This window comes from Platichthys flesus, chromosome 8, assembly GCF_949316205.1.
Source record: "Platichthys flesus chromosome 8, fPlaFle2.1, whole genome shotgun sequence".
In the NCBI taxonomy this organism is placed as follows: Eukaryota; Metazoa; Chordata; class Actinopteri; order Pleuronectiformes; family Pleuronectidae; genus Platichthys; species Platichthys flesus.
Window position 1 is genome coordinate 10,534,462 of NC_084952.1, and position 11,074 is coordinate 10,545,535.

General features: G+C 45.7%; 1 protein-coding gene across 3 annotated transcripts; it reads right to left on the reverse strand.

The window, feature by feature from the left end:
* Positions 1 to 444: 444 nt before the first annotated feature.
* LOC133958499 (macrophage colony-stimulating factor 1 receptor 1-like) lies at positions 445 to 10,760 on the reverse strand. 3 transcript variants are annotated; one of them, XM_062393339.1, is made up of 22 exons: positions 10,676 to 10,760; positions 10,302 to 10,425; positions 8,279 to 8,563; positions 7,826 to 8,113; positions 7,605 to 7,741; positions 7,356 to 7,521; positions 7,038 to 7,239; positions 6,560 to 6,675; positions 6,311 to 6,422; positions 6,024 to 6,223; positions 5,611 to 5,702; positions 5,344 to 5,470; positions 4,874 to 4,978; positions 4,559 to 4,669; positions 4,294 to 4,456; positions 4,128 to 4,210; positions 3,912 to 4,015; positions 3,673 to 3,795; positions 3,472 to 3,583; positions 3,293 to 3,392; positions 2,287 to 2,398; positions 445 to 1,972 (listed from the first exon to the last, which is right to left on the reverse strand). In XM_062393339.1, the coding sequence occupies exons 2-22, from the start codon at positions 10,351 to 10,353 to the stop codon at positions 1,826 to 1,828; spliced, it is 2,937 nt and encodes a 978-aa protein (XP_062249323.1). In that variant the 5' UTR covers positions 10,354 to 10,425; positions 10,676 to 10,760; the 3' UTR covers positions 445 to 1,825. The 3 variants fall into 3 exon arrangements, with proteins under 3 accessions (XP_062249323.1, XP_062249322.1, XP_062249325.1); XM_062393338.1 differs by having other exon boundaries at positions 8,279 to 8,566; XM_062393341.1 differs by lacking the exons at positions 10,302 to 10,425; positions 10,676 to 10,760 and having other exon boundaries at positions 8,290 to 8,377.
* Positions 10,761 to 11,074: the final 314 nt, after the last annotated feature.

Genomic DNA, 11,074 nt, shown 5'->3' on the forward strand with positions numbered 1-11,074 from the left:
CGACAAAGCCCAGGAATGTTTGTTTGTGCTGTTGCTCCCACTAAAATGGCATGTGATGTGGGATGTGATTTGGACAGTGATGAGAAGAAATAATAACTTAGACAGAGGGTGTGTCGGAAGGAGAATACTGGAACAAAGACTCACTCACAATCAGTAATAACTGTGAAAAGACACATTAAAGACCATATACCTCGGAAAAGGGGGGAGGAGGAGGAGAAGCATTTCGACTCTGTGTGATGGGACAAACACTTCCCCTTAAAGATTTCAGAGTTGTGCAATGTAGACAGATACTGTGGGAAATGTCCCGGATCAGATGCAGATTGGACATTATCCAATAAAAATAGGAAGTGAGGACAGAAGGTCACTTAGCTTCTATCAGCACATTTGCGTGACACAAAGAAAACTACTATAAGAGTTAGACATACAGGACACTCACTGTTCCAGTAAACTTCAAGGGTAAAACTTTATTCAACACCTCTGCAGTTTTTCTCTGATTTGAATTGGCAGCTTTTGCATTGATTGTCATGTTTGCTCCAAAAAAAAACACATACAGCATATGAAATATTGACGCACTACTATCTTCTCCACAATGTCCGGGCGAAAATAAAGTGGACACTTGATTTACATCACGAGATATATACATTATCAGGCGTGTCACTCGTGCTGCATTCAGGTGCAAGCACGAGTGAAACGTCTGTATCTCTCACATAGCTTATATACTATTCCTAAAACGTTCATACAGATGGCAGTGAAGGTTGATGGCAGTGGAGGCTGACCGCTACATATAGACATCAGTGAAGCGTAACATTCTTCTGCTTTACAGGAAATAAGAAGATTGAGTTGTGCCACACACGTAATGATAATAATAAAAATAATAATTACAACGTTCACATTTTCAGAGCCATCGTGGATCCACCGATCTCCCTGCTCAGTTCAATTGTATTCCCTGCTCCTAAATCAGACTAAACACTGGTTAATTAATTAGACTGAAGTGGAACAATCACATGTTGCCACCAACTGACAGCTACTGTAAGTGTGTCACAAGAAATGCGGCTCTGATCAAAGCATAAAGGGGGAAAACAACGTGGTCCTTCTTTGCCTTCTCCATGGCTGATTGGGCGCGCTTCAACCAGGGGAGGGAGAAACACTTGCACTGTTCAGATGTTCAATTAAGGTGATCGGGGAATGAAATCGGGTTTGTCTGCACCACATGAAAACGTGGCTCAATGGCTCCAGTGTTCGCGACTGTCTGGCTGCTTCCACTGAGAAAAGCATACATACGATACAACGATGAAAAGGAAGTGAAGCTGCTGACTAAAGTGACTGAGCTGGAACAACACATGCACTCTCGAGGGCAGTAGTAAAAAAAAGAAAAAGTGATAAACATGGTGTACAATGTATAATTAAGAACACGGAAGAAAGGACAAACTGTCTTCTTGATTATGCAGAAAATACATCTCAGGGGGAATAATAAAGAGTCCGTGAGGGCGTCGCGTTTAGGGTAAGGCACTGCTGGGGATGTTTGTGTGGTTTTGTCGACATGTTTCCTGCTTTCCCGTCTGCAGTCGGTGTGAGACGCGGCAATATCTAGTCATGGTCTGCAAAGAAGCAAGTCACATGCTCGCTGCAGCTGCTCGTCTGTCTGGCGCTCGGGCACAAGCAGCAGAAAAAAGCTGTGGAGGCGACTCTCTGCGACCGTGCAGCGGCTGGAACAAGCTGTCGCGCTCGGGCCACAGACGGCAGCTGACCCCGTTCTCCTGAAGGCTTGTCGTTGATTGAGCGATTGATTTCGGGTCAGTGCTTGGCGGTGGTCAGGGGCCCGGGCTCAACAGAACTGGTAGTTGTTGGTCTTCATCAGAGGCTGCTCTTCTTCCTCGTGGTCACAAGACTGGTCACAGGGGCCGTTGCAGCACTTGGACTCGTCACACACTTCACCCTCTGTGACCTGCTGCTGAACATTCTGGTAGATTAGCTGTGGAGAAGCATCATTGCGACGGTGAGAGTCGATACGGAAAAGGCCAAATTTCATCTTCATCTAAATATTATGGTGTTACAAGTGAAAGAAGTCCTGCATTCAAACTGATTATCTCCTTTGGTAACCACACCCAAACACGTTTAATCACAAAAAATCCAATGAATTAAACGTGGCTAGAACTGTCGCCTTTTTGGGGGAGAATTCCCTTTTGAAACTCTGGGTTTCCTGAGGACATCTTGGCTGCAGCATCACCTGCTATGTTCCTTTTGGAAGCTTTTTGATGAAGCCAAACCAAACTCCCACTAACTCACCTGCTCCTGCTCGGGCTGGTCCCCAAGTAGCCTCTCTATCATCTGGCTGATCTTGCTGAACGTGGGGCGCTCCGTGGGCTCCAGGTGCCAGCACATCTTCATGATCCCGTAGCTGAAACACAAGCAGAACGTACAATAAGAGGCCGATTCCTGCCGAACAAATCCACCACACAAAACACTGTGATGTTGCACTACACATGTTTTCATGGCCGGGGCCTCGATGCACTCGATTTCCACGGCGAACTGCTCAGCTTTTGCGGAGAAATTGAGCAACAGCATGAAGCCGAATCAGATAAATAAATAAGGGGGGGGCTCATGGAGGCGGTGACGCAGTTTGATAAGAGAGCCTCCTTCATAAGAGCCCCTGACCCTCCAGTCTCATTTTGCTGCCGTGAAATAGCAGTTACATGGCTCCCTAGCTTGGAGATCATGTGGCTAACAGGCAGAACTGAGGCCTGACTCACAGGAGAACAACAGATGATTAGGCCCTGACTCAGATTCAGTCCCCTCGGTTTCCACAGCACCAGTTATTCCGGGTGGTGTGACAGACATGCCAAATCAGCACACACAGATGTTAAGGCCTCCTGATACTGGGAAAGAACTCTCCCTTTATTTTACTCGTCTCGGCCACTTGATAAGTTTGGAGTCTGAGGCTTGGTAAAGAGGAGTTTTGGTGTTTGCATCAGGTATAATGGACGCACTTCATGAGTTCACCTCATTTGTCATTTATTTGAGATGCTGGATGGGGGGGGTGGGGGGCAGCAGACGAAAAGAGAAGAGGGTCTTTGTTCCGTTATCATGGACGTTTGGGAATCATGCTGTTTGAACTGTGGAGTCATCTTAGGATGAATAATTTGTTTTTATGAATCAGTCTTTGTTGCAGTTATTCCAAATTAATGTTTCCTCTCAATCTGAAAACAACTCTCCTGATATGATGTGATGAGAACCTTTATAAGAGAAGACATAAACGTTGACTGGCTTCCTATTGCTGAAGAATAGAACTTACATTTCAGGTGGGGCAAAGTCAGGTTGGCACATCTGGTAGCCACGCTTCACCATCTTGTAGAACCTGGAGTCCACTGCCATGCTGGGGTACGGGCTCTTGCCTAATAGACGAGACACACACTGTTAATTTAGCAAAGTGAATTTGTGTGTATATTGGGAAGCATTTGTTTGTGTTCTGACCTAGAGAGAAGATTTCCCACAGGAGGATTCCATAGGACCACACATCGCTCTGCACCGTGTACACACATTCGAAAATGCTCTCTGGAGCCATCCACTTCACTGGCAGACGCGCCTGCAGACAGGAAGTGTTGCTTTTCTTTACCAGGCTCACCTCGTGTGTGTTGTCAGCAAACGTTGGTTCAAATGAAGTCAAATGCTTACGTTGCCCTTCACCACGTAATTGGAGTCGTTCATGATGTCACGAGCCAGGCCGAAGTCACAGATCTTGGCCTCTCTGCGGTTGGTCAACAGGACGTTTCTGGCAGCCACGTCTCTGTGAATACACTGCAAGCACGCACACACGCACACAGACACACACAATGGGATCAGTGGAGGGAGACATGTAGCATTAAGATTTATGATCAAGTTAATTGTAAAACTATTACGATAATGTAACTCACATTTTTGGCAGCTAGAAAGTCGAGGCCCTGAGCCACTTGAAAAGAAAACCTCAGCAAGTCGTCGATGTCCATGGGCCAGTCGCCCGTCTCCTCACACACAGTGTCTTCAAGCATGAGTCACACAAGTATAATATTAGTAACTCCCTAGAAACAGGAAGCAAACATACCAAGGATTTTGAACAGCACTCGGCTGAGCGACTGTATTTTCATTATTACCCTGAGTTGGCTCCGTACTTTGCGGCTGGCTGGGCCTCATCTCCATGTAGCTGCTCGATACCTCGCTGGAGATCCCGCTGTCACTGTGGGAGGAAAGAAACATCATCAGGAACAGATTTTGACCCAGAGTCCCTTTTTTTTAATGCAGATGTTTTTAGGGATGTACCTCCTGATGAAATGCTTCTGATTGCAGATGTTCTTGTAGTCGCTGGAGCTCTCCATGATGTCGGGCGTGTTCATGACAAAATTCTCAAACGTCTGGGCCTTCTGGCGAAGGAAGTTCAGGAGGTCGCCGAGGCTGCAGTACTCCGTGATCACAAGCACTGGTCCTGAAGAGGAAACACACCACGTCATGACACTTCCAACAAATTATCTCTGCTGTGCTTGATGTTTCAATAGCTTCTGAGGAATCTTTCAGAAACGTGTCTGACCCCCATAGGTGCAGGCTCCCAGCAGATTGACGATGTTCTTGTGGTGTCCCAGGTGACTCAGGATCTTCAGCTCAGACATCAGGGCCTCCCGCTCATCGGAATGGGCACTGGCTGCATAAGCATGATACAGATTGTCATCGTAGAGTCATATTATTGCATCTGATCACGCACAACAAATGTTTTAGGATGTTGCTAGGGCACATTTTCAAAGGCCTAAATCAGATATTTCCTCACGTTGACCAGACCATCCTCGGATTTTCCAGTCACCTCTAACTTCTGTAAACAAATATGTCTCTGTTCGGTCGTGGTTCTAACCTTTGAGCATTTTCACAGCCACACGCAAAACGTTGTCTTCCTTTCCCAGACCGTAAGCTGTGGCCTCGACGACTTTCCCGAAAGCTCCAGCACCCAGGATCTTTCCTGGTCGCACAGGAAATATGACACCGTCAGTCATGTGGAGTCGCATATTCAGCATAATATGTGATCATTATTATTATTATTATTCAATTAAAGCTAATATAATATGTACCTAATTGTTTAATAAATTCAACAAGAACACTGCCAAGGACGATATGTCTCCATTAGAGTTTTTCTGTTAGTTGAAAGGTCTGCACAAGAACTAATGGACAGATTACCAGGAAACTGGATGGAAATGGACAGATGCTGCATTGGTCAGGGTAAAACCCTTAAAATGTTGGTTCCGACCCAGTTCAGGGTGCAGATCCAGGATTTTTTATTTTAACATTCAAGATTGATTGAGTCAGTTTAAGAGAAAAGCTGCAAACCTAGCTTCAGCTTGTCTCGTGGGAACTCCCACTTCTCGTTGTACGGCAGCTGGGCGGGGTCAATGAAGGTGTAGTTGTTTCCATCTCTGGCCTCTATGATCTTCCAGCGGATCTCGTACCTGGGTTTCTGAAAAAAAAGAAAAGTGAAGACACAGTCAAGAGTGTTCTCAAAACAAAAAGCACATCTCTCTGGAAAATTAGAATATCTACATACTATTCCACTACTTTGTATAAATATATCAAATAGAATATAAACGTGTATCTTACTTGCTTGTATTTGTAAAGGAGGAAAACCAGCAGCACCAGCAGGATGGCCAGGATTCCTGCGGCTCCAGTCAGAGTGGAAGTGAAGAGTTTATCTGTCCATTCCAAGAAAAAACAACATTCATACACAGTTGAACTTGTATGTGCTGACCCTGTTTCATGCAAGCTTATTTATCTTAATCGCCTTTGTGGAATTTTTATGCTATTTGCAAGTATGATTTTTCAAAAATAGATCAGATTAGATTAGAATGGATTCATACAGTTTAATTAGGCGTCCGGCTACAAAGGAAGGGAGCAGCTGACCATTAGAAAAACAATTTCTCAATGGAGAAATTAGATTTGCATTTGACTCTGGTCCATGTGACAGCATGATTAACACAGCACAAAGACTGGCTTCACATCTTCCAAACACCCACCGGAGACCTCCATGGCGAAAGTGTCGCTGCTGACTCCGACGAGGTTGAAGGCCACGCACTCCACCGTCATCCTCTGAGTGGACGGCCCCACGGTGAGGACGCTCTCCACCTCCACGGCGCCGTACTCCTCCCTCTGAAGCTCCACGGTGGGAGCCTGGAGAGGGATCGCCAACTGCAGCCCCGAGTTGTTCTCATTGCACCTGCCTCGTTGAAACACAGATTCAGTCAGAGAGAGGATACATGCAACACACCAAACTTACTGTCGTTCCCAGGGCAGGGATACTTACGTAGGCCGTATCCCAAAACATTGGTACCAGATGATTCTGGGCGCGGGGTATCCATATGAAGTGCAAGTGAGTGTGGTTACATTTTCCCATCTCACCACAGCAACAGGTCTCTCTGCCAGCGAAGACAAATGAGGGAAAATGTAATGTTCAGTTTTGCTAAATTGGGCGACTCCTCCATCGGATTAAGACATTTTTAACGTCCTTTAAACAAACAGTAAAACATTTGTTTTTACTTCGTCCATCACTTACGATACATTTGGACTTGGAACGTGACGGATGCATTGGCCAAGTCGCTCCTGGCATAAAATGTGTACTGGCCCTGCTCCTGTGCGTTCATTCTCTTCAGCTGCAGAGTTGCATGGTATCTAGAAGAAGAAGAAAAAAAGACCAGCTGAGAAAAAGAGGAATGTCTGCAGAATCCGAAGTGACACATTCTGCGGTTTGAGTTCAGACATTTCCCATGTATCGACTCAGAGTACGTCAACCTTCTAAAAGGAGAAAACAACTCTTCCCTCCGCAAACGGTTTCATGACCTGAGGAAATACAGTGACCTTGGCGTTCCCTGTCAAATTCACCCAAAATGCAGCGACAGCACTTTTTCAGAGTAGCTTCTCCTTCCTGTAGTACACTGGATTGTTTTCTTAAACTTACACTGTGTAAGCATGTAAGACAGCAGCTTTCACACACATTGGTTTGAACTGCACCAGCTCTGGCCGCGGTGTCGTACCTGTTGTTGTATTGGATGAACCTCTGCTCATGTGTGGACCTGTTGGGAGACGTTGGCGTGTGCCACCTGTGCTCTATGATGTGAGGATACGCTTCGATGAGCACCGTGAGCTCCAGATCCTCTCCCTCGTTCACCTCCACCAAGAGACCCTGGCGGGACAGTTTAGGGGACAGCTGGGGCAGCAGCCTGATGTAGGGTTTGTCTGTTCAGGAGAATCAAGGTGCATACTGTCAGCTTGTTGTCATTCATCAGTGCTGGAAACGTGCTCCGAGCGTTTCAGTATCAGTCGCTGCAAGTGTGCCTGTTTCTGAGTCTTACCCACAACCAGCAGGTACGTGGTTGAGCTGTTCACCCCTGCTTCATTGGTGCCAATGCAGGAGATGTTTCCCGTGTCTGCGAGGTCCACGGTGGGGATGGTCAGTATGCTTTGTATGTCCAGGCGGTTTTCTCCACTGGAGCGAACCCGCTCCTCAATGGTTGGTTTCTTACGACAAAAAGAAATGAAAAAGTTAAAATCAATGATTGCTGCCACATTCAAGAAAGGTCCCCAAAGTTCTTGCTACTGACCGACTTAGTTGTGGATTTCCAGGTGACATTGTAGTTGAAGTTCGGGTTGTGTGTGGTGCAGGGAATCTTCAGTTCCTCCCCCGCGATGCGCACATACTCATCCGTCTCCAAGAAGACGTAAGGAGGGAAACGAAGCTCTGGAACAATAAATGTGGGTCAAATTGAAAACCCTCATACCCTTCCGATAACCACAACACTCCTGACAGGCAGATAGGTCTCACTCTGAATGACGTTGATGGAAAAGGCCTTGGACGTCCTCTCCACTCCGTTGACCCTGGCCGTGCAGACATAGTCAGCGTTGAAGCTGGGGTGCAGGTTGTGGATGAGAATACCACGGTGCCGGTCGACGGTGAAGTTCATGCCTGGTGGCACGCTGGTGCCGTTGTCCATGCGGAGGCCCAGGTGTGTGGCGGCCGGGTTGGTGAGCAGGCAGGGCAGCAGGTAGTCCTCACCCTCTTTCTTCACCACCCGCAGGGATGTGCTGCTGGTCCAGAACAGACGGATTGCATCTGTGGGAGAGAAATGGTGAGAATTCATTAGATTGAAAAACGAATTAATAATGTGACAATTGCACAAAGGAAATCTAATCACACAAAGGTATGAGCGGAGGGGACAATGCTCCAAACAACAAGAGAAAGCATGGGACAGTGAGACTTTCATTCATCTGAGCTCACCTTGTATGTACACATGCACTGAGGAGGTCAGGCCACCGTGCAGGGACCCGGACGTGTAATAGCACTTGTACGTTCCGGTGAATTCTCCAGAGGGACGCTCCACCTTCAAGGTGCGGACGTTCCCGTTGCCCTTCGACACAAAGCGTTTGTGTTTGGTGAGCCTGGTCTGCCAGTTGACGTACCCGTCGCCCTCACACCTCAGATCCAGAGGGTTCCCGGGTGTCACCACCACCTCGGACGTCCCCACCACCTTGGAGTTGAACTTTATCACTGGACGCCTCCATACTGCTGAGGAGGAGGAGTTGGGAAAGAAATATATTTGTTGACTTTTTAGGGATTAAACACAGAAGGAAAAGTATGACAACAAATGACTCAGAACAGACTCAGCAGCATAAGTTCCCTTGACAGTATTTTTGCTCCATTGTGTTGTTGCTCCATAATAATTTCTGATTTTGGTCATTTTAAAATAACTGAGATCTCAGATACGTCTCGTCTGCTCAAGGAATCTTTGGAAGTTTGGAAGTGGACATATTCTGAAAAGCAGACTGAAGACTTGGACCAGAATAACATCCCTCCAACCGTCTCACTTCTGCTTTTCACCATGTGGCCATAACAACATTAGTGGTATAAAAACTGGAAAGCTGAAAAATGAAAAAATGAAAATAAATATGGAAAGCTTCATATTTTTTTTGTTAAATTTTCACTTAGGCCCTAACATTTAACACCAATTTAGAGAATGTTAAAGTGAATCAATAATTCTATCTCTCAGAGAATAATACAGTTAGTCTTAGGGGTGAAGGACAAAGTGCTCGCTGATGACTTTGTTGAGGCTTTGGAATATCGTGGAAACTCAGCATGTAGGCATTGAAACGCAATTGATAATGTGCACTTTTTCATCACTTAGTATTGAAATGACCATTTGATGCACCAATCACACCAAGGCAATTTCCTGTAGGTGCAAATATACATGGCAATAAAAAGAATTCTGATTCTGATTCTGATAAGGGTTATAAAGTTTCCATTTATTCGTTCAGTTTCTTTTCGGAGCTTGAAGCAGAACTGAGATTCAATGTTCAGCATTTTTTTTTATTCACCACAGTACACAAAATCAAGTCGAGAGACAAGGAACAAAATGTAGTCTGAAACCAGAAATCAGCATTTTATTCAGTTTTTTTCGTCTGGGCTTTCCTGACTCCCGAGTAAACAGTCACCTTTCACCCAAAGTCCCTCGACTAAATGAACTATTCATCCAACCTCAAAATGACCCCGATTACACCTCACACAGTAACACACCAGAAAGCAAAGCAGTGGAGCCATGGTGGATTCGTTCAGCCATAATTACACCCAACAACAGTTGCCTCTATGTCCTTGAATGCAAATACATGAAATTGCAATTTGAAGCCAGACGGCCGAGGCCCGCATATACGTGTGTGGTGTACATGAGCGGGACAAAGAGACTGAGAAACACAGTAGAGCTCAACAATGACCCTGAAACAACTCATGATGCTGCACTTGTTCTGCTCATTAGACACAACAGCGTGTCAGATGTGAGATGGAGAAGCGCACACTGTTTCCCTGCTCCTCGGCACTGACCACGAGTTTATGCCATGAAACGTATGATAAACTCATTAGAGCTTTATTCACAAAGAACGTTTAACAGGACATTTTTGGAGCTAGACATAAATCACTGGTCTGTGTTGGCACAGATAAACACGTCATGGAAATAAAAACATCTTAATGCAACTGGATTTAATTTCAAGTTGGTTTTACTACTTAGCAAAACTTTTAGGAGCTCGTTCCATCACTGACAACACGTGATACTTTACAGCTTTTAAACCATCGTGTTAAAAACTCACTTTTCATGGCGTGGCCTTTCTTAAAGGGTCTGCCTCTCTTTTTGTTTCATTTCATTTCATTATATTTGAATTGGATTGGTTTATCATTACAGTAGCTTTCAATTAAAAACTAAATAGAACAATGAAAGTCACAATAGGATTAACAGTCAGTGTTCTCCGGGCCTTACCAGAAGCAGCTGAGGCCACGATCCCCAGCAGCAGGGCGAGGTAGGGCTGCATCCTGGATCAGCTCCAAACCTGCAGCCTGAAGGTTGATGTTTGTGGTAAAAAAAAAGTTCTTCTTGTGATGATCTGTGGCGTTGGAGAAGCAGAAATGAGAACGCCACCACACAACGGTCATCCCCCTAATTACCTTCCTCTTTTCTGACTGGTCGGAGCAGCAGCGCCTTGTAAAGAAATGAACCTATGCTGAGCCGCAGTCCACTGTGATGGTTATTCTCATTGGTGAACAATATAATAACAAAGCAGACCAGTGTATGGAATATGGCACTGGTTTAATTTACACTACAGCATCACTCATTTATTTCGAAAATGTACCCACCTGCTGATGAGTAGCAGCTCAGCAGAGGAGCATAATAATCCCTCTTCTCCTCTGCTCCTCTTCTTCTACTTCTTCTTGTTCCTCTTGTCCCCTCTTGCTTGTTGACAGTGTCTCCACCGCAGGAGTCACACAGCAAACATGCAATCTTTCAGAGGGCAAGTGGTGGAGCGTGGAGGGTGGAGTGATCCTTGTGTGTGTGTGTGTGTGTGGGCGGAGGCGGATCAACATATCACGCTCAACTAATTAATGAGCTAGTGCCAATTTGCCACAGAAAGGCACAATTCTCCTGAGAAACCCATGGAGATGAGACTAATCACCTCCATCACTGTGGAACCATGGCTGCCAGGCTTTTCTCGGCGGAAATAATGTGGGGGGTTTTTTTCGAGAGGGGAGGACAGT